General features: G+C 49.9%; 9 protein-coding genes across 9 annotated transcripts; 4 read left to right on the forward strand and 5 right to left on the reverse strand.

Moving 5' to 3' along the window:
* Positions 1–261: 261 nt before the first annotated feature.
* Positions 262–1920, reverse strand: N7503_003351 (Zn(2+) transporter ZRT3; the record flags this gene model as incomplete). The annotated part of the gene is made up of 3 exons (XM_057062898.1): positions 262–1620; positions 1679–1809; positions 1866–1920. The coding sequence occupies 3 exons, from the start codon at positions 1918–1920 to the stop codon at positions 262–264; spliced, it is 1545 nt and encodes a 514-aa protein (XP_056923813.1).
* An 888-nt stretch (positions 1921–2808) lies between these two features.
* Positions 2809–3795, forward strand: N7503_003352 (DNA/RNA non-specific endonuclease; the record flags this gene model as incomplete). The annotated part of the gene is made up of 1 exon (XM_057062899.1): positions 2809–3795. One exon carries the CDS (start codon positions 2809–2811, stop codon positions 3793–3795), a length of 987 nt encoding a protein of 328 aa, XP_056923814.1.
* Positions 3796–3962: 167 nt separating this feature from the next.
* N7503_003353 (putative RING finger domain protein) lies at positions 3963–5192 on the reverse strand (the record flags this gene model as incomplete). The annotated part of the gene is made up of 3 exons (XM_057062900.1): positions 3963–4278; positions 4324–4582; positions 4638–5192. The coding sequence occupies 3 exons, from the start codon at positions 5190–5192 to the stop codon at positions 3971–3973; spliced, it is 1122 nt and encodes a 373-aa protein (XP_056923815.1). The 3' UTR covers positions 3963–3970.
* A 1074-nt stretch (positions 5193–6266) lies between these two features.
* N7503_003354 (Arf family guanine nucleotide exchange factor SYT1) lies at positions 6267–10577 on the reverse strand (the record flags this gene model as incomplete). Its single annotated transcript, XM_057062901.1, has 2 exons — positions 6267–10108; positions 10193–10577. The coding sequence occupies 2 exons, from the start codon at positions 10575–10577 to the stop codon at positions 6267–6269; spliced, it is 4227 nt and encodes a 1408-aa protein (XP_056923816.1).
* An 829-nt stretch (positions 10578–11406) lies between these two features.
* On the forward strand, positions 11407–13133 carry N7503_003355 (M14 family metallopeptidase; the record flags this gene model as incomplete). The annotated part of the gene is made up of 2 exons (XM_057062902.1): positions 11407–11844; positions 11922–13133. Exons 1-2 carry the CDS (start codon positions 11470–11472, stop codon positions 13131–13133), a joined length of 1587 nt encoding a protein of 528 aa, XP_056923817.1. The 5' UTR covers positions 11407–11469.
* Positions 13134–13426: 293 nt separating this feature from the next.
* On the reverse strand, positions 13427–15194 carry N7503_003356 (major facilitator superfamily domain-containing protein; the record flags this gene model as incomplete). The annotated part of the gene is made up of 5 exons (XM_057062903.1): positions 13427–13950; positions 14022–14499; positions 14548–14592; positions 14642–14834; positions 14887–15194. The coding sequence occupies 5 exons, from the start codon at positions 15192–15194 to the stop codon at positions 13427–13429; spliced, it is 1548 nt and encodes a 515-aa protein (XP_056923818.1).
* Positions 15195–16590: 1396 nt separating this feature from the next.
* N7503_003357 (dicarboxylic amino acid permease agtA) lies at positions 16591–18507 on the reverse strand (the record flags this gene model as incomplete). The annotated part of the gene is made up of 5 exons (XM_057062904.1): positions 16591–17905; positions 17961–18121; positions 18175–18181; positions 18246–18303; positions 18351–18507. The coding sequence occupies 5 exons, from the start codon at positions 18505–18507 to the stop codon at positions 16591–16593; spliced, it is 1698 nt and encodes a 565-aa protein (XP_056923819.1).
* Positions 18508–20318: 1811 nt separating this feature from the next.
* On the forward strand, positions 20319–21320 carry N7503_003358 (exosome non-catalytic core subunit RRP45; the record flags this gene model as incomplete). The annotated part of the gene is made up of 3 exons (XM_057062905.1): positions 20319–20482; positions 20537–20656; positions 20726–21320. The coding sequence occupies 3 exons, from the start codon at positions 20319–20321 to the stop codon at positions 21318–21320; spliced, it is 879 nt and encodes a 292-aa protein (XP_056923820.1).
* Positions 21321–22056: 736 nt separating this feature from the next.
* N7503_003359 (aminophospholipid-translocating P4-type ATPase DRS2) lies at positions 22057–26186 on the forward strand (the record flags this gene model as incomplete). Its single annotated transcript, XM_057062906.1, has 2 exons — positions 22057–25281; positions 25335–26186. The coding sequence occupies 2 exons, from the start codon at positions 22057–22059 to the stop codon at positions 26184–26186; spliced, it is 4077 nt and encodes a 1358-aa protein (XP_056923821.1).
* Positions 26187–26388: the final 202 nt, after the last annotated feature.

Raw genomic sequence — 26388 nt, forward strand, 5'->3', positions numbered from 1 at the left:
AGGACATGAATTGAGTAACAATTGTTCGTAATTCGTCTGATGCACCAAGTATCAAAACTCTGGATCGAGTACAGTGAATGGTATATAAAAGCAATACCTGCATATCAATATATCAATGTACCACACTCCTATGCATCATGCAATATGCAAGGTCTCCCGAAATGACAAATACAACGCCAGCCACCGATCTTTTCTTTTTATTCATATAGCGGGGCAGAAACGCAAAACGAACGTGAATGTGCAATCAGAATCGAAAACTGTTCAAGCCGTCAAGGCGAAGCTCACGCCCATCATTCCCATACCAAGGACTGCAAACCCAATGCCCAAATTTCGGCGGTGGGTCAGTCCCAAGCCTTCACTGAATAGCGATAAGGCGACAGAGGTCATCACTCCGGCCGTGGCGGCGAACATGCCTCCATACACACCCCAGGACGGCCCCATCTTATCATTGCCAGAGTGCCCCGAGGTCCAAATCCACAGAGCGGCGAGGCCAGCACCGGCCGGTTGGCTGATACCACCGAGAAGGCTGGACCAGAACATAGCTTTCCAACGGGAACCAAGGGCTAGATATAGAGGCAGTGCCATGGCGAAGCCTTCCACGATGTTATGAATGAACAGGGCGAGGAATACAGTCAGTCCAAGTGTCGGGCTGGCGTGATTGGTCGCATATGTGATAAAGCCTTCTGGGAGTTTATGTAAGGCAATGGCAAGTGAGGTTTGAAGGCCAATGGAGAGGAAGGCATTTTGTGGAACATGGTGGTGATGCACACTATCCGCCGCAGGCTTGGAAGCATGATCGAGGTCATCATGGCCTTCACGATCTTCATGATTATGAGAATTTTGGTTGTAATGCTGATGGCTAGCTGCATCCGAATGGTGGTGGACATGCGCCTGGGATGAGGCAGAAGAGGCCGTAGCACTAACTTCTGCGTGGTCAACGGGATGCTGGGCAGAAACGACGTCAAAATACCCCGAGTCGGACGCGGTCCGAACGTTTTCAATAGCCGTATTCAATGCAGGGTCTCGGCCTGAATCCAGTTGCACGGCGATGCTTTGATGGTGTGGAACAAACGGACGCGTGACCTCATTGGTATGGACGGTGAGTGGCGGACTAGCTTTGGGGAGCACCTTGATACATTCCTGGCCACATGTCTGCGAAAAGCCGTAGCACGGTCCGTCCTCGTCACAAACGTCCTTCACACCACCCATCAGGGAGCTGAAACGCCGCGAAAGCATCTTGCGTAACGAATCCCGCTTGACGGCTCTCGACGCCGGCTCCGTCCGTTGCGATACTACCGGTGTTGACTTGGAAGATTGGGTTTGGGTCGGTCGCAGAAGAGGGGTTCGCTCCGTGTGACCGTTGACATGGCTATGCTGGTCACTGTGTGCACCCAGTTGACCTTCTCCGCGCTCGGGATCTTGTTCCGGAGAATGAGTATGGGCGCAATCGACCACATGCGATGGGATGAAGCGGTGGAGAAAGCCGGATACAACTCTAATGACAATCACACCAGCTAGAAACAAGCCGATCAAAATATATGCGGAAGCGGAGGGGGAGAAGCCGGCGCGTGTGAGGTATTCTTTCGACGTGGGGAGCATGCTATATAGAGAGGTGAAGAGCTGCGATTGGTTAGATACCTGGGGGAAGCACAACATCGACAAGCTTGGAGCAGCTCACCATCACACCAGCACTCAGACATAGTGAGGCCGACAGGAAATTATTGCTGTTGGCGATCTGGAAGGTCTTATCGTTGGTAACCCGCCGCACTACCAGATCCGCGCAGATGACGGCGGCTCCGAGGACACAAGCTGCCAAAATTGTTAATTATTTCGTTTTAGTTGGCATTAAGATAAAACAAACTTACCCACGCCGGAGACACCGCTCATCACCCAGCCCCGAAGGTCGTTGCTGGCAGCCATAGTGAGGTGGGAGAGGTGATGTAACCAAAAGTCACATTCAAGCAGGAATCGATCTGTTGGCGGTCAAAGCTCTTTTCGCCTCTTTCCTCTTATAGTAGATATAGTCTCTTCGATTCCAAACCCACGAGAGAAGTGGGAATGAAAGGGAGGAGAGGCCAGAGCCCCAGATTCCTGCATCTTTATTCTCCAATGAACTGCAGGAGCGTCTCAGGCCATCTGCCTCCCAAGGTCCTCAGAGGCCTTGGCCTTATCCCCCTCGAAGCTATGAATGACCAATCAAGTCCTTTCAAAGCTGAGCATGTATATGGAACGTTACTATAGGAATGACCCAGATGACAATTTAGAAATAAACTGTGCATTTAGATATAACATTTGAAGACCTTTACCTGGGTGAGGTAGATTATCTACACTAAACGTACTAATGTCGTGTGGGGTAGCGTAAGTCACCAAGTACTAAGATTAGGCACTTAATTTATTTGTCCTGTTTTTACGCAATCTTGTGTGTGACTTTTATTCTCTCAATCATAGATAGTGAAGCGAAGCACATACAGTATGATGTTTCACTTTTGACAATATCCAACACTTGGATATAAGGCAGCATGCAAGTGCCTGTCCAACCCGTAACGTTCCTGAGGCAACACTGCAGATCACCGAGAACCATGACTGGACATCTGATTTGCTAGAATTCCCAGCTGATTAGATTCAATATGATTATCATATGATTCCGATCTATAGGTCACGAGTAAACAAAGTGCATGTGGTTTATTGATTGGCCCGTGACTTCTCAAGTTCCCCATACTACTTTTAGCTTATCCGCGCCAAATTCTCCATTTTTTTCTTCCTCCGCTCCGACTCCGACTCTAACCCCAAACACCTCACTTTGCGACCATGTCCAAAGCCACTTTGGCCGTCATCGCGGCCGCGAGTGCCGCCACCGGTGCCGGTGTCACCGCACTCCTCTACTCCAAGCCTGCTCGCCCTCAACAGCAGCAACAACAACAACAACTCCCACCCTCCAGCATCAGCGTGCAAGTTCCCACGACCACTCAAACTCCTACCCTCGCAGTCAAGGTTAAAGCCATCGGCCCTGTCGATCCCGCCGGTGTCCTTGAATATGGATTCCCAGGCCCCATTGCCGACGAGATATCCTCCCTCCCTCTACACGGCGCTTACGACCGTCGCACCCGCAATCCCGCCTGGGTCGCCGAGCACATTACACCGCAGTCCCTGCTGATCAAGAACGCCGACCGCAAGCACAGCACCTTCTTCGAAGATACTTCCATCCCGGCTATCTTCCGCGCCAAGCTGAGCGACTATTTCCGCTCTGGATATGACCGCGGACACCAGGTCCCAGCCGCCGATGCGAAATGGTCGCAGGAGGCTATGGACGGCACTTTTGCGCTGAGCAACATGTGTCCGCAGGTTGGCGAGGGTTTCAACCGCGATTACTGGGCTCACTTTGAGGATTTCTGCCGAAATCTTACCCAGAAGTACCCCTCTGTCCGTGTTGTCACTGGACCTCTGTACCTGCCCCATCGCGACCCCGATGGAAAATGGCGTGTGAACTATGAGGTGATCGGTACCCCGCCTAACGTTGCTGTGCCGACTCATTTCTATAAGGTCATTTATGGTGAGGATGGTACCGGTGGGCCGAACAGCAAGGTTGCGCTTGGTGCGTTCGTTTTGCCTAATGCTCGCATTAACAACCAGACGAGTCTGTCGAGCTTTGAGGTTCCGTTGGAGGTCCTGGAGCGGGCTTCTGGTCTGGAATTTGCGGCCAAGCTTGACCTCAGCCGCCGTCGTCGGTTGTGTCAGGAGGTCAAGTGCGACATTACCGTTCGCGAGTTCAACAACACCAAGAAGAAGCTTGCTTAGACTTGTGTTGACTTGGGGCTTGGACATATTTTTAGCCAGATGGCTCTGTGTATACATATCAAGGACATGGTTATTGCATGGTTTCGGGCGTTTGGCCCTCGGGCAAGTTATGGGTATTTTTGAGCCCTTCAATAGAAAGACCGCGTTTTTTTGTACAGCTTTCTCTTCGCAGCATTCAACATTGGAATGCCACTCCCTTCTTCGTAGCCACATTACCGCCGCCGCCTGCGAAACCCGTTCCTTCAGAGCTGATCTCCACCATACCAGGCTTGATACCTTCCTTATCCTTCTTCTTAGATTTCTTCTTTCCATCCGCTTTCTCTATAGTGGCATCTGGCGTAATGTCTGTTTCGCAAACATAACATAATACCTTCCGATGAGCTTCCTGTTCTTCCTTGGAAGCATGGGGGTCAGGCGTATCCTGTGGAGTCATAAACTTCGTAACGCAAGGCGAACAGATGACATGACCGCACGGTTTAGTGACTAGGAAAGTTAGCCCAATCCAACGAATAATTGCCAAATACATACGCATAGCTTTAAGTCCATTGCTAAGAGCTTTCTTGCAACTGGGACACACTCTGGACGTAGATCCATCGGTGCCTTTTTCCTCTGTAAAATTGACCTCAACCAGACTCTTAAGCGAATAGGTATGTCTATTCGTATCCGAAGACCCAGGACATATGGGCGCCAACTTCACAGTCTTGTTAGCAGCAATCTCATCCGCATCCGTATTCGGTGTCAAAGATGGCACCCAAAAAGACGGTAACGCCGACTTGCTCGACTCGAACTGTAGATCCGATCAACCTCAATCCCATCTTCAATGGTACTCGAATCCAACAAACCTTCTCCTTCTTCAACTCCTCCTTCAATCTCTCCTGCTCCTCCCTCGAAATCCTCTTCATCTCGGCCTCATCAAGCTCGAAAATCTTCTTCCGCTTCCCATCAACAACAACCTCGCGCGCCTTAAACGCCGCAACAGCTTCACTCTCCTCCGCCTTCCTCTTTGTCCCCGCTTTCGCACCCTTCGCACCAGCTTCCAGTCCCATAGAAACGAGTTCAAAATCGGCCAATTCTTTCTTCTTGGCTTCTTCCAGCACTAACTTATCATCCTCCGCAATCCGCTTCTTAGCATCCTCGCGTTCGCGCTCGAGACGCTTGATCTCCTGTCGTTGAGCGAGTAGGTCATTGATCGCACATTCGCGACAAAAGAGGTCACCGTTTGTTGCACAGCCTACGACGGGCGTGCGGGCTGGTTGGAGACATAATTTGCAGGATGCGAATGGGAGGAAGGAATCGCGGCCGATTACGCTGCGCTTTGTGCCCCAGCTGTCGCGGAGGAGGCCACGCTCGTAGGAAGTGAAATGGGGAAGGGAGGTGTTGCGCTTTGAGTGCGCCATTTTTTGCTGAGGTTAGAGGTTGAGGTGTTTGGGGCAATTGAGATTAAAGTTGGAGATGGATGTTGGATGTCGTAATTGAGCGGACTTATCTGGTTGTGAGATGCTGATTGGTCAGTTTGGTGACCGCGCTTGGGACCGCTTTCGTAGACACTAAGCTAACTAATAAATGATTAGTCGATCTATCACGGTTATATCTACAAATCATAGGATACTTTCATTTTGTCCCGTGTTTTTGCTACTTGGCAAGGTACGGTAAGCAATAATGACAGGAGCTATATAGCCTTGAGTCACAAGTGCTTTATCGTCATAAATTATGTGAGCATTTTTTTAGGCATAGCCTACGCCCTAGAGGTAATACCGTAATCTATTTGAAATATGAGCATCTCTTTAAGATTCACGTGGCATGGCTCATTTCGAGACGGGTTGCATCTCTAGCGTATAACCCGATAGACTTGACTATTTGACTCTTCAGTATTCACAAATATTATATCTATGATGAATCTATGTCTAGTAGACAATGCTTTCATATCATAGAAGCGGTGCCAGAGAGCGTACCACCAAAGTCATTATGATCATCAGACTAGAGGCTCAGCCGGAAGATAAAACTTCTCTTCGATCATCATTAAATGTTATACTAACTCATGGACACAGTCAAGATGATCAATCGTAAATGAGTTTTGTTGTCTAATGAAGTTGCCCACAACCCCATGCGAACTAATGGATGACATTCGCACTCAAGGGGACAGGGCGATGCAAGAGTCGAGATTCTCCCAAACACGCAGATAGGGAGACGCTAGAAGTAGATTGAACAAGATAAAAAATCGTCGCACCAATGAATGCTTTCCATGAATCCACAATGAAAATACAAATTCAAGCCGAAAACAATCAGAGATCCGAGATCGGCTGGTGGCCGTCAATGCAAAAAAGAAACCCAAGGAAGCAGACCGCAATGGTTGAAAGGGGTATAATAGTCGTAAACAGCAGATGAGAAAGGGTATGGCTATACAAGTGATGGGTTGAGAGAGGAAGGAAAAAGAGAAGTGGGAGGGATATGGGCAGTGATCAAGCCGATGTTCATGCTCCTACAGCTTGTTGCCGCAGGTTTTCGGAGGAGGGAGTGTCCACAGCTCGTTCACCGAGAGAATTGGTGGATGAAGGGGGTTTGTCATCAGTTGCTGTGAGGCGGGGACCGAAGATCGCAGACCCAGAACTTGAGGCCGGACGGGCTGTGTTCTCCTCCGAACGTTGTTCTGGGTCTTTCTCCTCGGGTGGAACCGAGAGATTTGAGAGATCCTTTTCGATGGTGGGTGTTGCCAGTTCCCCACCGAAAGTTTCGTAAGCGTCCTTGAAGTAGTCGACGCTCGGCTCATCGTCGCTACAGAAACTGAGCCTGGTTGTCGTGCTCGCACTTCGAATAGAGTGAGGCCGCGCGCCTGGTGTGTGATCTAAAGAGGCCAATTCGTTGCTGCCAAGTATAGCAGGCTCCGAAGCTCGCGGCTCTTCGTAGGGTGTTGGTTTCCGGAGTTTCAGCCGTTCCTCAGGGGGCATGTTCTGCCACTCAGATCCAAAGGTGATGATGGACGCCTTTTTACCATGAACGGTGAAACTGGGTGTCTTGCGTGACAGAATTTCACCATCTTTCATAATTTCGTCGTCATCAAGTGTCGGGATGCTTGACACCGATCCCCGGTTCTTCTTGCTACGAGAGTGATGACGAGGAACGTGGGGGTGTGAATCACGAAGTGTACGGTGGAGACTGCGTCGCACTCGGCTAGGCCTGTCACCTTGAGAAACGTCTGCAGACTCATCCTGCTTGCCCTCGCCTTCCGATTCGGCCACATTGCTGGACTGTTTCCGTGGTGGAGGTGAGCCACTCAGATCTAACAAGCCAGTTTCTCTCAGAAGCCGTTCCTCGCCTTCATCGAAGCTCACGGGAGAGGTGAGTTTAGATGCTCGAGAGCCGAGACTGGCCCCATCAAATCTGCTGCCACGGCTGAGAACTGAGGATTCACGCTCCAATTGAGGTTGTCCGTCGGATAGCTTGTCTGGCATAACGGCAATAGAAAGCGGGCGACCAATACGAAGAGCGTCAGAGGAGGTGGTCGAAGCCGGGAGGCTTGGGCGGCGCATCTCATCCGTGGATGGTTGGTGTAGGAGGCCAAGATCAACAGGTTGGTCAACAGATACCACAGGTGGTTCATGAGTATCATGGCTAGATGCCGTGTGGACGATACTAGGAGCCCGGACACCAGGTTCGGATCGCACCGAATGTCCCGAGATGGAGGCAAGCCGGGCTGCATCTTCAGATGTCGGCGGTTCGGCAATGGACCTGGCCCGTCCCTCAACAAAGCTATCATCTTCGCCCAGGTCTCGGAGAAGCACTTCACGATAGCACTTGTTGCGCCAGAGATCCTGTCTGACCCATTTGAGCTTTGCTGCCATTCGTCCTGCAGCCATGATGACGTTTTCACGAGCCCGAGGATTGACCGGAGTCAGAACTTGAAGGTGGCGGGCATTCCGCAACAGTTCTTCAAGTTGCTTCTGCGTGACGAAGAGCTTTTCGTTCGTTTCTCGGATCTTCTGGCTCATTAGTTCTCTGCGGGCAGCAACGAACTCGGCAACAATATCAGTGGCGATGCTTGGCGATGCAGGCTCCTTCTCCGCTGACTGCGAGTTGAGCGAGGCGTCATCAATCCGCTGGCTCGTACGGTATCGCTGACCCTCGTAGTTCGTCGCGATCATGCCTTTTGTGCGGACACCTGTCGTTCTGAATGCTGCTGCATAATTGAGCTTGGAAATCCAATCGTTCATCTCCGATTCGGACGTCGCAAGGAATATCTCTTCCAATGCATTTTGGCGAACATAACTGAACGCATACTTGTGTTTTTTGTAACTTGTGTCCAACAGAGCAACGGCATCATTCGTGGACATGATGGCATCTGGCTTGAATTCAGCGAGCGGTGGCCGGAAAACCAGTGTGCCTGTCCGATCATTTTTCACGTAGTTTTCGTGCTGTGCCATCAAGGACCGCACCCAATTGACATTGCGGAAGAAGTAAAGCTGCGAGAAGGTGAGAACAGCGCCCCATTCAGCCCAGGGTGACCGAGCCCGCTTCTTTTTCGGGTCTTTTCGCCAAAGCAAGCCAACTTTCGCAACCTTGATATCGACCAGGCCTGGATTTGATTCTGCAGGGTTCATCATGCTTGCGTGCATGAAGGCATCGGGACGAGAACGCAAGGATATGATCTGCAAGATTCCAGACTTTGTAAAAGCTTGGTGCAAGTCATTCATATCTGGCGGGCCGGCGGTTCCAAAATGATTGTACGAATCATCAAGACTCATCACATCTCCAAGACTTGGGCGCAGTGCCCCAAGCTTTCCATCCATGATCAAAGTGTAAGGATCAACGGGATCGCGTGCTATACGAGCTAAATTCTCGGTGCTGGTGCTCTTGAACAAGGCGCGACGGGGCTTGGCAAGGTGACGATCGCGTAAATTGGCATCTTCCACGTGGATGAACGGGGTATAGGCGATATTTTCATAGAAGCACTCAAGGATGTCATCAGAGACACCCTCGCCACGGGTATTCTTAACATAGTCGGGTTTCTGCATCTTCCGCTTGTTGTTCTTGTTGAACACATCAGTGTGGAGAATCAATATTGAGAAAGCAATGAAGTAAGCTTGATCTGTGGTTGCGAAAATCCCAGGGTTGCACTCATGATATCGATCCGCAAAAGCCTGCAGAAACCGGTCTATCTGCTGTGTTTCCTTTGGTAGTTCGACTTCCATCAAAAGTTTGCGAATGGCCATGTCCATTGGATCACCGAAGTAAGAGAACGACCGCATGTACTTCCGTAGAGCAACCTTGAAGAACTCGTCGCCTGATTGGGACAATACACCACCAACCATACCTCGAGGTACATTTTCTTCAAGCCTTGTCAAGTAGCTAGCTGGTGTATCGCCCTCTTCCTTCTCCGGCACGGGCGGTAAGTCAGGCTTCGAGATGGGAGTTGACGCTCCGCCGAGGCCAGGTGACCCATTGCGGGGAATTGGGGGCTCAGAATTCTGCCTCAATCGCTGAGAGATACTGAAAAGATCACCGAAGCTCTTGCGACCAGTCGTCGAAGTGGAGGTCCGTCCCGATGACACCAAGTATGGAACTGGAGACAAGTCGTCCTGGTTTTCGGCCAGTGACCCCATAGTGGACGATCTGCCTCGACCTTTGTGAGAGCGGTTGGATCGAGCGGAGTGGTTCGAGTTTGTGGAGTCGTTGCGAAATAGCGTGGGGTGGCCACCTGCTGTACTAAGCCCCACAGAGGAGCGAGACGGCGAGGGGAGAGGGGAGATTTGATCATGGTCTGCAGACCCATCGGATTTAGGTGTATCTGCCGGTGGGAATTTGGGGCCATTAAGGATTGACTGTCCCGGCGGGGGTTTCGGAGGAAGGGGGAAAAGAGGGCTGCGATTCCGCTTCAATCGCGGTAGACGGAATCCTCGCTTGGCGCTTGATGTTGATCCTACGCCGTCTCGCGGGGAGTTGCTGCTGTATGCGGCCTGGTCACCGTAGCTCTGATCTGAACGAGATGACTCTGAGAAGCGGGGGTCCGTCACTGAGGAACGCTGCGAATCGTTCAAGTTCATCTGGTCTCGACTTCCACTGCGTAATGACGTTGTTGAAAGTCGCCCTGGTTCCTCCATACTACCCTGGAATGTCGAGAGGCCGGAATCGACCTGCGAGTCGGTTGACCCTTGGTGCTTCCGTGATGGTTTCATCCCAGGCTGTTCTGCTGTATTGCGGGATAGCTCTTCCATGGAATGCTTTCGTGATGACGGCCGAAGTTTGTTGAATAAGGGTAGTTCTTTGGTGGGCTGATCAAGATCGTGGCTGGTGGGGGCTGTGGTGATGATTTTAGGAGCTGCAGGGTTGAGACAAGAAATCGTTAGTCGTCCATGCGTTCCTGCAAGTCTATCATCATGTTTCCATCCCGATATCGACTTACGCGGCAAGGAGGGCATTGGTGGAGCTTCCTGCTGACCAGCCTTGGCGTAGCTTTTGGACAGTTGCGGGTCGGATGCATGTCGTAACCTCATGAAGCTGAATCGATTGCGTCGCAAGCTTGGGGCATCTCCCGATGAGGGGCCCGCGAAGTCCGATTCGGCGACCCCATGGTCTGGAATATCAGTGGGCACCCCGAGTCTCGAATCGTCCGTTCCATCGATCGGGGGCAGGGCTGGACCGCGGGCAGTAGACTCCGAGAGTCTCGGATCGGACACCGGCGGACTTGGACGTGGCAAATGCTCACTGCGGCGGGACTGGGATTGGGGTTCAATGGTACTTTGACGTTTGGAGCTATCGGCGACAAGCCGCAAGCCTTTCCAATGCATGACGAAGAACCGAAGCGATCAGACCCATGCGTGGTCGGTGCCTTGCAGTTTGCAGGTATGAGATTTGAAAATGATAAAAGGCAAGGTCCTGAGGCTAGGAGAGCATGGCGACGTGGAGTGTTCCAGAACGCGGTGGGATTTCGGTGGAGAGGCCCGTCGTCAGCTTTGCAAAAAGGGGAACGCGGGAAGGGGGATGGTTCTGGGCTTCGCGCGCCACACCACTAGTTCCGTATTTTTTTTTATCACGGGTAAACCGGTAGAAAGAATCAAGTTCAACAAAATACAATCAGGGAGGGGTAAGGCAGACGAGTTACGTTGAAGAGAACAAGGTGCCCTGAGCGCGGAGGAAGAACACACAGTGATTTCATGGTCTTATTGGTTCTGGCAAACCGGAGTCTAGAACTTCTGGGGAATGTTAAACAGGGTCTACCTTGCCGATGCATGAACAACCTTGGAACCATTAGATCATGTTTTGTTTTCTATTATAATTCTAAATTCTAGAATTACCCTACAGTTCATCAATATTGTATCACGTACCTGCTTATATGTATTTCGAACTGCCTGCGCATAGTATAAGCTTGGAATATTGCTACCTAGTCTGTACCGGAACACCCCGATGGAATCATTCAAATGTTATATAAACTAAATAACACAAGATGAAAAAAACAAACTGATTGGAATAGCACAGCGTCAAATTAATATTATTCAATTATTGACTAGGTCCCTAGATCACCACCATAGTTTTATAGTATGTGGTAACCTAATGTTGTACTCTCTGTTAGAGATCCTAATCCGGTTCCACTTATCTGCTAATTAACTCTCCACTATCAACTATCGCTTCCCCTCTTCTCCGCACCTCACTCCAGGGCTGTCTTCAGCATCTATCACCACGATGCGTCTCTTTCCAGTTCTTCTACTCTATGGGGCCTTGACTCCCTCGGTTTCCGCCATCCCTGCGGCCTCCAGTATCGTGCCGCCTCCCCAACCCCAACCCGCCCTCCTTACTCATGCCTCGGAGCCTCGCCCATGGACCCGATTCCGCGACTGGGTCATCGAATCTGTTTGGAGAACCGGTCGCTGTTCCTCTCACAAACACACAGGCCCACCACTCAACGTTCGAGAACGCTATGAGACCGACGTGGTTCTCCGCTTTCACTTGCGTCATCCGGAGGAGGCAAAGGCGTTGGCCTCGGCATCACAAGCGCTAGTCTTAGATGTCTGGGCTATCACGGCGGAATATGTAGATATTCGTCTGACAGATGACATGGTACGTCTGCGGCATTTATGGAGCGATTTCAATCGCTACGTGCCTCAACTTTAGTCTAATCAAGTGCCACGAGACAGATTCCCTCCTTACTCGATATGCTCCCTCCCTCGCTCCGCACGGCCCACACCCCCCTCATGGATGATTTGGTAGACATGATCTACAGCACATATCCGAGACATCATCCCAAGAGCTGGAAGAGTGAACATGGCTTTGCGGGGGATGGTCGAGTATCTACGGTCGACGATGTCTTCTTCCGCGATTACCAGCCGCTCGAGGTTATTGAGCAATGGATGAAACTAATGGCATCAATGTTTCCGTCTCATGTTCAATTCACCAGCATCGGCTTGTCTTATGAAAATCGTGAAATCCCAGCCCTGCGACTAGGAGCTTCTAGAGCGGACTTCAAGTCAGCAGAACCGCGAAAGACAATTGTGATTGTCGGTGGTCTGCATGCTCGCGAATGGATCAGCACATCAACCGTCACTTACGTCGCATACAACTTGATAACCCAGTATGGTCTGTCACACGCTGTCACACAGCTTCTGGACGACTATGACTGGGTGCTAGTCCCAACGCTCAACCCTGACGGATACGCCTACACTTGGAAGTCAGATCGTCTGTGGCGGAAGAACAGACAACCAACCGGACTCCCATTCTGTCCGGGGGTGGACCTTGACCGAGCCTGGGACTTTGAGTGGGATGGAGAATCAACTCGGTCAAACCCATGCAACGAGAATTACGCTGGCTCAGAGCCTTTCGAAGCTCTTGAATCGCATCGACTCGCCCAGTGGGCAATGAATGAGACCTCCAGCGGTCGTGCGAATATAGTGGGCTTCTTGGATCTGCACTCTTATTCACAGCAGATTCTGTATCCTTATTCCTACACCTGCTCTTCTGTACCTCCGACCCTCGAAAGCCTCGAGGAACTAGCCTTGGGCCTGGCGAAGGCAATTCGACACTCGTCCGGGGAACTATACGACGTAACATCTGCCTGCGAGGGCATACTAAATTCAGGCTCAGCGGGCTCAGCGGGCTCAGCTGCCATCATTACCTCGGGTGGTAGCGCGTTGGACTGGTTCTACCACCAACTACATGCCAAGCACTCGTATCAGATTAAATTGCGAGACCGTGGTAGCTACGGATTCTTGCTTCCATCCGAACACATTGTTCCCACTGGCGAGGAGATCTTCCACGCCGTGTTGGCATTTGGCGGATTTGTCACGAACGAGGCCATCGTCTCTTCCACTGACTTCGACTCTTCGATCAGCGACCAACAGCCACTGGTCTGAACGAAAAGCTTGTTCTTCATGAAGCAGCTTGCCTTCAGATTGAAAATTGTTGATAACATGCTGCATAGTTTGCCGAGGCGTTTGGTGTTTCTTTTATGATTCGGGTGTAAGAAGAGAGCACGAGTAGTACATATTGGCTTCTGGCACGATACGATGGACCTGACTAATGTTCTGATGTACTACAATCGTCAAAAATGACCGGATATGACTTGGAATGGCATAAAAATCCAACAACCAGACTGCACCTCATTCGCGTAATCAGAGAAGTCGAATTAATCTCATATGTAGTTAATCTAAGCAGTCTTGAATCTAGCTGGCCCACTCCAAGCCCTCAACTCCTTACCCCAAACCTGCAATGCAAGCACAATAAAGAACGCCGCCCCCACGATCCCACACATAGTCCCAAATTGCTTAATAGTTCCCTCTTTCTGCGCCCACTCAACCATGAAGTAACTAACAATGAACCCACCCGTTGTTCTTCCAAAGTTCACCCACGCCGCAACCTCTCCACTCGCCTCGGGATACGCATCAAGCACATATGAGTTCACGGCCACGGTGACAATCATAATACCAAAGACGTACAGCCCCCATCCCAGCGCAGCGAGCATATAATGGTAGTGTCTCTCGAGCGCGAAGCCGAGGAGGATCAGGCCGGGTACAAGGAAGGGCATGGCGAACCAGATAGCGTAAAGTCGGGCTTCTGGATCGAGGTGGTTGTTGTTGCGCTTAGTGTATGTCTTTGCGATAAAATCGTGCAACCAGTGGCCGCAAATTTCACCGATAATAGCTGCTACTATAGGTGTGAAGTAGAAGAAACCTTGTAAATGTTAGTCTAATAACTCTCATACCCAAATAGGTACCTGGTCTGAGTTTTGATGGTGAACATACCAATCGCCTTAGCTCCAAATCCATACTTTGGCGCAAGGAAAATCGACAGCGTAGTGTTGATACCAACCACCCACGCAAACATAAGCATATAAGCTATAACGATAAGAACGATAACAGGCTTGCGGAGCATAGTAACAGGCCGCATGCATGCATCCTTGAATGAGTTCTTGATATACTTTGTGCGAACCTGCTGGATACCTAGCATACGTTGCCAACGTGGACCATTGGGAACGAGTTCCGGCTGGATCGTCTTGCGATCGTAGTATGTTTCATCCACGAAAAGGATAATGGCTATAAGGCAGAGACCAGTTTCGATGGCGTAGACGCCAAATGCCCATTGCCAAATCTGGGTATTGACGATGAATGATCCGAAGAGGGGGCCCATGTATGGGGAGAGGATGATGAAGCCGGACCAGATATTGATCTTGCGGGCGTGTTCGTGGAGGAAGAACATGTCTTTAACGAACATCAATCCGCCCTGGAGATGGTTAGAACTTTAGTTGTGTAGGAGATCTGGGGTACTTACGCCTTGAGCGACTGTTGAGAAGAATCCATTGAGAATACGGGCGGCCTGATAGTGTTAGTGTTGATGCTTGTGATATTGATTCAAAGCTGCGTACCATGAATGACTCGAAGCTTTGTGCAGCTGCACACCAAATTGCCGTTGCCAACGCGAACAGCGTCCACCAGAAAAGAACAGGGTATCGTCCGAAATAGGCTGCAAAAGCCACGACTATAGGTCCAGCTGCACCGAGCATGAAGACATTGCCAACCTGGGAGTGATTGACAGTATTGGGACTCATATTCCATTCCCTAAAGAAGTCAGCTTGTGCTGTCACCGAAAACAATATCGCGAACTACTTACTCTCCCTGTGGCGTCAGCGTTACCGCACCAGTGGCACTACCATAGTCTGGCAGGAACGCCGTGCACGAAATGATGATGAGAACAAGATGCTTCTTGAATGGAGTCCAGTTCAGTGGATCATTAGGTGAGTCACTTGGTTGAGGGATAAGAATAATTTGCCCATCAGCTGTTGTCTTAAGGCCACGTTCATGAGCAAGCGAGACATCGTTCAGCACATAACCCTCTCGCTCGCCAATCTCTTCTAAGTCGGGTTTCTCGAGATTCGCAAGATCCTCTCGCTGACTGAACTCGGGCTTCTCAGGGTCCATGGTGTATCGACCACCGGGTCAGTTCCGTATACGCGTAGAGCGTAAGGTCTTCAGAATGTCAGGAAGCCGAGGCTGAGTTTTTCTCGTTTAATTTCAATAAAAAAACGCCAGGCTCGGCATCCTTTATAGGGGAAACCCCACATCAACAGTCGCCGCCCCCCACTGAGCCGATGCGGACCACCCGTGGGGTGCCGGAACAGGGAATCAGGATCTGTCTTGATAATCCTTACGGCATTGGATTAAAGTTTCGTGGATATAATGCCGAATTGTCATTTGACAATTTCGCCCCTTTTCCACATGGGCGGGATCTGGGCGGCTTGTTTCTATGGACGTGCGGGGGGCCCACGCGGGGTAGGGGTTCGAACAAAGAGATTGTCTTAGCTCTAGAACTTCTAGGCCTACACTTCTTGACATGGACTAAAATGAGTTCTCGAGCTGCTCTCTCGAGGCCTGAATGCAATTGAGAACATGTTAAAATTCAAACACGTTAAGTATGAAGAAGATCAATCAATAAAGTCAAAGATGTAAACTCAAATAGAGTTCAATGGACCCACCTTTAATAACTGCCGGATGTGGGGAAATTGCCTATAACTCCATTTTGCAGTGGATTGACCCCTATATCTAGTAAATTGGCCCTATGGGATTAAAGAAAGGGGTTCAAGCCATCACAGTTCACGAAGTAGACCCCCAAATTAGAAGTAATATAGATGTTAATTGCATTAAACCCACCGCGTATGTGTGCTACGCCTGTGAAGGTCAAAGGGAACGATCATGGATACGAACCGGGGGAGAAGGAAGAGATAACAGAGAAGTTCATACCTTCTCTACGTCTATTACTACGTCATGATTCAAGTATTGCGTGGTCTATGACATGGCTCTCGACATTGTCCCGTTCCACCATTTCTGCCCAACCATCGAGACTGAACGATTCATGTGGTATTTGCAATTCTAGTCCAACCATTTTGGCGTTTATCATATCTATTCAATATATTGTTTACTTCCCAGTTTTGATGGTTGGTTCATGATCGCCATGTCAATCAATAGCCTCCAACTAGACCAAAGCTTAAGATGTGGTGGGTCCTCTTCAGCCTTCTAGAAGAAAGAATTTCCGTTATACCACGTGGGTATGTTATGCATAGCCGTGAAAAGTCTGCAGCCCCTGGCAAATAGATAGTCAGGGACGCTATCTGTAATTACTAAGAGTCGTAAAAATTCTCTTTTTGGCTTTTGTGATGATCTGTGGATCGCAGCCACATATCCGCTTCTTAGTCCAGTTGGATAAAGCGGGACAAGAACCTTTGCTGTAAAAGTGCTATAAAAGTTGATTTATCCAGTTTCTAGTAGACAAGCTATAGATAGAAAAGTAACATAGCTACCCTTCTAAGAGATATTCCTCTCAGAACAGCCATGACACAAACTTCTGGTAGAACCAGTGTGACTGAGCATGTTTCTCAGTCTCGGCCTCTCTCTTCGCAATGTACGCAGCCTCCTCGCGGTCAATTTCATCCTTCCCAGTCCACAAGTCCGCCGTTGCAGGATCAACACGCTTACACTTGGTGATAAGCTTGTATCCAGTAAGCATGATCAGGTAAAGCGGAATGCCGAGATAAGCCGTAATAAAGTTCTTGTAATCGAAGTTACCCCACTTCTTGTTGTGCGTGAAGACATCATAGTTTTTGGTCAAGGCAATGATGATGCAGAAGCCCAGAGCAACATAAGAGCCAGCCACGCCCAGAGGCGCAACATATGCTAAGCTTTCAACCGGGACATTCTGTGCCTTTCGGGCCCGCACGAAGCAGATGTGGGTCACCAGGATCGAAATCCAGGTGAGCAGACCGAAGATCGTGACGAGATTGACGAAGTATTTGAAGACCACCTTGGAGTCACTTGTGACATTCATATAGGCAAGTAGTGCGAATATCGCGGAAATCCCCAGGGCAAAGACAGGTACTCCACGGCGATCAGTCCGAGCAAGTATCTTGGGAGCCTTGTTCTCGCGGGCCAGACCATATATCGTGCGAGTTGCGATGTAAAGATCCGAGTTTGCAGCGGAGAACACAAACAGCAGGATGCATGCGTTGATGATGTGAGAGAGCACTGGGATACCAGACAGCTCGATAGCCACAACGAATGGCGATGCGGCAGCTGAGCTACTGGCGCCGATGGCGAAAGCGAGCTTCTTGTCGTTGAAAGGAACCAGGGTACCGACGAGGAGAACTGACAGCACATAGAAGACCAAGATTCGCCAGAAAGTCAACTTGATCGCTCGTGGAATTGTCCGCCGGGGGTTCTGTGCTTCACCGACAGTCACACCAACCAACTCGGTTCCAAGGTAAGCAAAGGTAGCGGATACCATCGAAGACCAAAAGGCCAAGAATCGTCCTGCGTCTCCGGTTTCAATGTATGTGTTAAAAGCTCCAGGACTCTTCCAGTACCGGAACCCCTTGCGGTCATGATCCGGACCTCCGCCCAACATGAGAATGAACGAAAGGAGAATGATACCCAGGATGACAATCACTTTGAAGGAGGAAAGCCAGAATTCGAACTCGCCGAAGAAGCGGACTCCGAAGTAGTTGATACAGATGATGGCGATCAAGAAGATAGTAATCCACACACCCGGATTGACCTTTTCTGCAGGTATCCAGTATGATATGACAAGGGCACCAGCTGTGAGTTGATTCGGTGAAAGGATGATATACTTAAACCAATATCTATGAGCTGCATTAGTAAGTATCGCAAGGTAGAATTTGAGGTGATAGTCCATACGTCCATCCCAAAGTAAATCCAAGCGCAGGATCACAGAATCGCACCGCATATCCTGTGAAACCAGATGGCAGTGGAAGCCAAGCGGCCATTTCTCCAAGCGCGCACATCACGAGGTAAACGATAAATCCCACCCAGGCATAGGCAATCAAAATAGCAGCGGGCTATAACGGTCAGGTTAGTTCGTGTAAACTCTCGAATAAGATTCAATACGTACTCCAGCCCTGCAAGAAAAAGAACTGACGTTAGCGAATGATTCTATAGCTCAATTTTGAATGTCAGTCTTACTTCGCGAGAGCTTCGCCGGTTCCGATAATCAGTCCTGTACCGATGGCACCTCCGATGGCTGTTCCGGTTAGTTTATATTCGCCGCTGGCTGTGAGCTTCTCCTACCAATCATCGTAATGTGGCGTGCCTTGAGCGCGCGGTGAAGATTGACATGATTGGGGTCAGATAGACCACCTTCCTCTGCAGTGGTCACATCGCCTTTACTGTAATCCTCTTGAAGTGGACTTTGAGACGGAAAAACCTCGTGTTTGACCTCCGCCATGGTTGCTGGACGGAGCGTCAATCTGGATAGCTTTGGGCCGAATTTGAACGTAAGATTTGTTTTTCAAGTTGGGGTATGAGGTTGGGAGAATCCGGGGTATGGGACAGAAAGAAGGTGAAGTGAAGGTCAAAAGAGACGTGTCAGAGCGGCTCTTTTGGGAGTCGGAACTCTACACTTTATAGCATGGGATCCCCCCGCTAGCAAAGATAGGGAAAAAAAATCTATGCAAGGAATTACTCTAATGTTATTTGACCGATAAGCTGACTGGAGAGCCAAGCCGGCTTTTTTTCTCTGTCGCGTGGTTCGAGAATGCGGAGTCAATGAAAACACATGGGGGGCATGGATAGCGTTGCAACGCAAAACCCGAGCCAAGAGTTTACCTCGAACAAGGTTCTACAAATACGGAATCTGCCTGACGAGGATGCATCTGCAGGGCAATTCAAGGCTGTGCGGTGTCACCTGAACTTTGTACATCAGCCTCGTATTTGGGACACAAAGTGTAGCACGCCTGGGCTGAGTATAATGATAGCTCATTACTGTATACAGTATCATGCACTGCCGTTTTTCTTTGTCAAGGATTGATCAATTGATGATAAGAAGCATAATCCAGCCCCTCTCAGGCGGAGCGCCCAGACGCCAAGATCTCGAGGGGCGAAGGCTATTCCATTTTGACCTATCTCTCTAGAGGAACGCGGCTCGCTTTCCATCGGAACATTATAAACCCTTCTACTCCACCATCTCTCATCTAAGGTTATCATCTCGTGTTTTACAACCTTTGGGCTGCTAGGTATGGATCTCTTTCCATTCAGGCCTTGTAAATCGCAGGGCGTCGTCAATTTACTGACATATGCTGCCATTATGCTACCTCTTCCGGGCAAGGGCGGGAAAGCATCCGTCAGCTTTGCATCAATCACCCCTCAACCCTCTGTATGCAGGCGAGTTCGGTGAAAACAATGAAGAGCCTAAGGAAATGTGGCTTGGCGGCCCGCTTCTCTACGCCAAGACCTCCGCCACGTCCACTTTGACCAATGGGTGATGTTCAAAACAAACCCCGGCTAGAAGCGCAACTTAACTTGTCTTGGCAGGGATTGGGTGAGCTTTTACAGACGTATGGAGTGTTTCCCTCGGCATAGTGCCACAAGAGGAAATTTTCTCGAAAAAGCTAAGGCTCAACTATCCATGGAACTAGACCCAGGGCATGCCATGGCATCCCGAGCTCGCGTTGTGTCCGGGTGCAAGAGTTGAGGGTACACCGTCCTTCCAGGCTGCCCAGCTGGATGTGTCGATCTTGCAGTATTATCTGCCTATGTATATAAATGTAGGTCTAGCGTCGATGCTAATAAATAAATTCAAACTTAACATATCCCCCGAGAGCTGGAAACTTGGTGGTTTTGGTGCTAGAGTGTAGTATTGAGCCTGGAAGATGCAGACATATATTTCTGCGCACTTGAGGCCGGGATTCTCAGGTATAGCTCGCACAACAGAAGCGGACAAAATGAAAGCCTAGGTTTAATGTGCTTCCCATATACCTGCATACATTTATTGATCTTTCAATGCAAGCTCCCAGTCATGATTAAAATGTTAAAAGAGCAAAGAAACCCTGGAAAGGAATTAAGTGTGGTATGGTGTATAGAGTAGAATGTTGTGTGGGGCTAACCTTCTCTCCTTCACGTGATACAAACTCACCGCTCTCTACACAAGCACAGTCATTGGTCAATACACAGCTCCCAAAATGAAGGTCATCACGGCAAAATGGCCAAAAAAATGGCATCCCCGCAAGTCTGAAAGGCCTCTCCACCACACACCTCAACATGTCTCGAGAAGCCCCTCTGTCAGTCGCTGAGCGCGATTTTATTCTCAAGGCCCTACAAGAGAACACGCGCCTCGATGGCCGTGAGGCTGATCAATTCCGACCTCTGAGTATTAGCTTCGGCGAGGAATATGGCCATGTGAAGCTGCAGCTGGGCAAGACCAGGTAATTTTCCTTGCAATTGCCTTATTTACATGGCAGGTGCTAACTATGCAATAGCATTATTGTTCGCATTTCTGCTGAAGTGACAAAGCCTCGCGATGATCGTCCCTTTGATGGCCTATTTGACATCTCCATCGAATTGACTGCAATGGGTTCTCCAGGCTGGGAAAATGGACGGTATGCTCCAATGATGGTCTATATTCTCTGAGAAAGATAGCCTTGCTCACAATTTATCTCCAAATACAGAACTAGTGACCAAGAAGCCTCTGTCGCCCACGTTCTTGATCGAGTCGTCCGCCACTCCAATGCCCTCGACACGGAATCGCTCTGCATCGTAAAGGGCGTCAGCTGCTGGAGCATCCGTGCTGACATACATGTGATCGACTACGATGGAAACCTGACTGATGCCGCCTGCATCGCCGTCATGACTGGACTGCAGCATTTCCGCCGGCCGGATGCAGTGGTGCGCGATGGCCATGTTATCGTGTACAAAGTGGAGGACAGAGTCCCGGTTGCCCTCAACATCACCCACAAGCCTCTTTCCGTTACCTTCAACTCGTTTAACGATGGCAGAAACATCATCGTTGACGCCACACTCAAGGAAGAACAAGCAGCTGAGGGAGAGCTAGTCATCGGCATCAATAGCGGTGGAGAAGTCTGCTTTATGTCCAAATTCTCGGGCGCGCCTTTGGATCCGCTATCGATTGTGAGCAAAGTTAATGTCGCGCTAGAGAAAGTCAAGGCGCTCAATGCCCAGGTTGACAAGGTGTTGCAAGTCGATCTCGCGAAGCGGGCGAAGCTGGGCATGGCCGATGAATCGCGGGCGGCGAATGATCGCTAATCTGCTTCAAATTTACACGACTCAATATTGTATGACGCGACCTTTGATGACCCTGGGGCTGGAGTTCTGCATGGCTTTTCTATTTCTGAACGAGGACCAATGGCATTGACTGAAATCATTATGCATGTTAGCATGTTTACAGAATAAATCAAGATAACATAGGAAATAATAGATAATTTCCAAAGTACCCTATGTGCCTGACCGCAGGGCTAATACCCTATTTGTTTTCTTTTGGGGGGTTCATAAATGATGATCGTCATTCTCCTTATGTTCGCAAAAGTGGATGTTTGGCGCCTGCTTAATATATTTCCGACTGCGGCGACGCCAAGAACCCTCCTATTCTTAGAGCGTATTGTTTCAGGCGGCTCAGCAAGTAGTGAATAAGCTAGATAAAATTAAGAACTCTAGATCAACTTTAATTAATGGTGAATATCATGAGAAGCAACTCGATGCATAATAGAGTTGATGGTTTTATTGCCGGAAAAAAAGCGGGACGATCATAACAGTTACTCGCTGCCTTCGCCCGCTAAGCCACCCCATTCTTACATTCTGTACTTTTTTCTTTCAACTCACCGTCCTATCGCCTATTCCTCTTCTCTGAAAGTCCTCTACCTCTCGGACCTATTGCTGTCAGGTCCTACTGCAAGATCCTAATAGCTCGATACCTCTTTCCGATCCATGCCTCAGGGGCATCACTACTGCTCTCAGTGAGGGTACCAGCTCCCCCCGCGGCAGCATGGCCGGTAGGCCTCACGGATCGCATCACGCCGTTGGCCACGATGACGACCTACTCCTGGACTCAGGTCCAGTCTATAGCTCTGGGCAGCCCCCACCCGTGAACGACGAACACCTCCTTGAACACTACGACATTGACGATTCCGACCAGCCCCATGCGCAGCCGCGCCCTTCCGTATCCTACGATAGTTTTGTCGGCAGCCGTGCGCAACAAGTCGGAGCACATCACAATCCAGCTCCTGGTCCCGCGCATGTCGCCCACTCGGGCGTGTACGGGAGTGATCCCTACATCGACGATCCAGTCACCCGGACCTATTCGCAGTCCTCCGGACTAGATAACTACCAGCGGTACTCCTTTGACGAACTCGAAGACTCGCACTCCGGATACTACGACCTCGATCATGATGATCATGAAGATCGCATACCGAGCTCCGCTCATGTTCGCAAGGCGAATGAGCGGAACAGCATTATGGGGTTGGGTGGTGGCATGTTGGGGAAGGCAAAATACATGTTTGGAATGGGACCGCAATATTCCGAGATGGATCTGCCATTAACAGAGGCCGGAGCGAGAAGAGCAACAGTAGACAGCAGTGATGCGACAGCCGCCCCGAAAGCCAAAAAGTCTTCCGGCGCGTCTGGCTTCAAGTCCATATTTGGCCGAAGAAAGGTCGATCCCGCAAGCTTGGGTCCTCGAATCATCCAGGTCAACAATCCCCCTGCCAACGCTACACACAGATTCATCAGCAATCATGTATCGACCGCGAAGTACAACATCATTACTTTTATTCCCAAATTCCTCTTCGAACAATTCTCCAAATACGCCAATCTTTTCTTCTTGCTCACCGCCGTCCTGCAACAAATCCCCAATGTCTCGCCGACAAGCAAATACACCACCATCGTGCCGCTGGCTATCGTGTTGGCGGTATCCGCCATCAAGGAACTGGTAGAAGATTACAAGCGACGAATGTCGGATCGGGGATTGAATTACTCCAAAACGCAGGTTCTCCGCGGCTCTTCATTCCACGAGACAAAATGGGTTGATGTTGTAGTTGGGGATATCGTTCGAGTCGAGTCCGAGCAACCATTCCCTGCGGATTTGGTCCTCATGGCGTCATCGGAACCTGAGGGATTATGTTATATCGAAACGGCCAATCTGGATGGCGAGACCAACCTGAAGATCAAGCAGGCCATTCCCGAAACAGCTCATCTGGTTAGCCCCAGTGACTTGGGTCGGCTGGGTGGACGAGTTCGTTCCGAACAACCCAACAGCAGTCTTTATACCTATGAAGCTACCCTGACCATGAACGCGGGCGGTGGTGAGAAAGAGTTGTCTCTCGCTCCGGACCAGTTGCTTCTTCGTGGTGCAACTCTGCGCAACACGCCCTGGATCCACGGTATTGTCGTTTTTACTGGACACGAAACCAAGTTGATGCGGAACGCAACAGCAACACCGATTAAGCGGACTGCTGTGGAACGCATGGTCAACATCCAGATTCTGATGCTTGTGTGCATTCTTGTTTCCCTCAGTGTTATCAGTTCTGTTGGTGACCTGGTCATTCGTAAAGCCAAAGGCAAATCACTTGCCTACCTGGATTATGGTGATACCAACGCCGTCAGCCAATTCTTCTTGGATGTTTTCACCTACTGGGTGCTATATTCTAATTTGGTCCCTATCTCTCTTTTCGTCACCATTGAGATCGTCAAATACTTCCAAGCTTACCTCATCAACTCTGATCTTGACATTTACCATGTCGAAACGGATACCCCTGCAACATGTCGTACATCATCTCTGGTCGAAGAGCTTGGCCAGATTGAATACATCTTCTCGGACAAGACAGGTACTTTAACCTGCAACCAGATGGAGTTCAAGCAGTGCACAATTGCTGGTGTCCAGTACGGAGACGATGTTCCCGAAGACCGACGGGCTAATTCGGATGAAGATTCTGAATACGGGATCTACGATTTCAAGACTCTCCGGAGAAATTGCCAGTCACACCCCAGTCAGCATGCTATCCAACAATTCCTTACTCTCTTGGCCACCTGCCACACGGTTATCCCCGAACGCAAGGGAAGTGATCCCAATGATATCAAGTACCAGGCAGCTTCACCCGATGAGGGTGCCCTGGTTGACGGTGCTGCTACTTTGGGATACCGTTTCACGAACCGCAAACCTAGATCCGTTCTTTTTGAAGCCGGTGGCCAGGAACATGAATATGAGCTTTTGGCGGTTTGCGAGTTCAATTCGACTCGTAAGAGAATGTCTACAATTTTCCGGTGCCCAGATGGCAAGGTTCGGATATACTGCAAGGGTGCCGACACGGTCATCCTTGAGCGGCTTCACCCAGATAACCCCACCGTGGAGACAACCCTCCAACACCTTGAAGAGTATGCCTCGGAGGGTTTGCGTACTCTCTGTCTTTCCATGCGCGAGATTCCTGAGGACGAATTCCAGCGATGGTGGCAAATCTTCGACAAGGCCAACACCACCGTGGGCGGCAATCGTGCCGAAGAACTCGACAAAGCTGCTGAGCTGATTGAAAAGGATTTCTATCTTCTTGGTGCCACCGCTATTGAGGATAGACTGCAAGACGGCGTCCCCGATACGATTCACACGCTTCAGACTGCCGGAATCAAGATTTGGGTTCTGACTGGTGATCGCCAGGAGACTGCCATCAACATTGGCATGTCGTGTAAGCTCATCTCAGAAGACATGACACTTCTCATCATCAATGAAGAGACTGCGGAAGCCACACGTGCCAATTTGCAATCGAAAATGGAAGCAGTCAAGACTCAAGCTAGCTCTGGTGACATTGAGACCCTGGCTTTGGTGATTGATGGAAAATCCTTGACATTCGCCTTGGAGAAAGACATGGAGAAGCTGTTCCTGGACCTTGCTGTCATGTGCAAGGCCGTCGTTTGCTGCCGTGTTTCTCCCCTGCAGAAAGCCTTGGTCGTCAAGCTTGTCAAAAGACACTTGAAATCCCTGCTTCTAGCTATTGGTGATGGAGCAAATGACGTGTCCATGATCCAGGCAGCTCACGTTGGTGTGGGTATCAGCGGTATGGAAGGTCTCCAAGCTGCTCGATCGGCCGATGTGGCAATTGCCCAGTTCCGTTTCCTCCGAAAGCTTCTTTTGGTCCACGGAGCCTGGAGTTATTCTCGTATCAGTCGAGTTATTCTATACTCATTCTACAAGAACATTACTTTGTACATGACACAGTTCTGGGTAAGTTTTGATCAACACTCGTCACTCATGGTGAGATTCTAACATCTCTTTAGTATTCCTTCCAGAACGCCTTCTCTGGAGAAGTTATCTACGAGTCGTGGACACTCTCCTACTACAACGTGCTATTCACTGTTCTCCCTCCATTCGCCATGGGCGTTTTCGACCAATACATCTCCGCTCGACTGCTGGACCGGTACCCTCAATTATACCAGATGGGCCAAAAGGGTCTCTTCTTCAAAAAGCACAGTTTCTGGGCCTGGATTCTCAATGGTTTCTTCCACTCCCTGCTTCTCTACATCGCCTCTGAATTGATTTTCCTCTGGGATCTTCCCATGTTCAATGGCCACGTCGCTGGCCATTGGGTTTGGGGCGAGGCATTGTACACTGCCGTTCTGGGAACCGTTCTCGGCAAGGCTGCTCTGATCTCGAACATCTGGACAAAATACCACTTCATCGCCATTCCCGGATCTATGCTTCTGTGGCTCATTTTCCTTCCCGCCTACGGTTACGCCGCTCCCGCCCTTGGATTCTCCGTTGAATACTACGGCACCATCCCCGTCCTCTTCAAACTCCCCGTTTTCTACTTGATGGCCATCGTTCTTCCCTGTCTGTGTCTCCTGCGTGATTATGCCTGGAAGTACGCCAAGCGCATGTACTACCCCCAGCATTACCACCACGTCCAGGAGATCCAGAAGTACAATGTACAGGACTACCGTCCCCGCATGGAGCAGTTCCAAAAGGCCATTCGGAAGGTCCGCCAAGTGCAGCGTATGCGCAAGCAACGTGGTTATGCCTTCTCGCAAGCCGACGACGGTGGTCAAATGCGTGTCTTGAATGCATATGACACCACCCAAGGTCGTGGACGTTACGGTGAGATGGCTAGCTCCCGAACTCCGGCCTTATGATCGATCTGGCATTAAATATTGCTGCATTTGTTTGCCATGTGGTTTATGCATTATTGCCCAATGTTGGTATCTGTACTTTTTAACTTTTTACTTTTTTACTCTTTTTCTTCCTCTAGCTTGGTTCAATAGCCGGCTATTGGGTCGGGGGAGGCTTGTGACATACTATGTTGAGATGTGTTTCTAGCTTCGATTTCAATTGGAC

Source organism: Penicillium pulvis (genome assembly GCF_028828015.1).
Source record: "Penicillium pulvis strain IBT 33274 chromosome Unknown contig_1_segment0_segment0, whole genome shotgun sequence".
NCBI lineage: Eukaryota > Fungi > Ascomycota > Eurotiomycetes > Eurotiales > Aspergillaceae > Penicillium > Penicillium pulvis.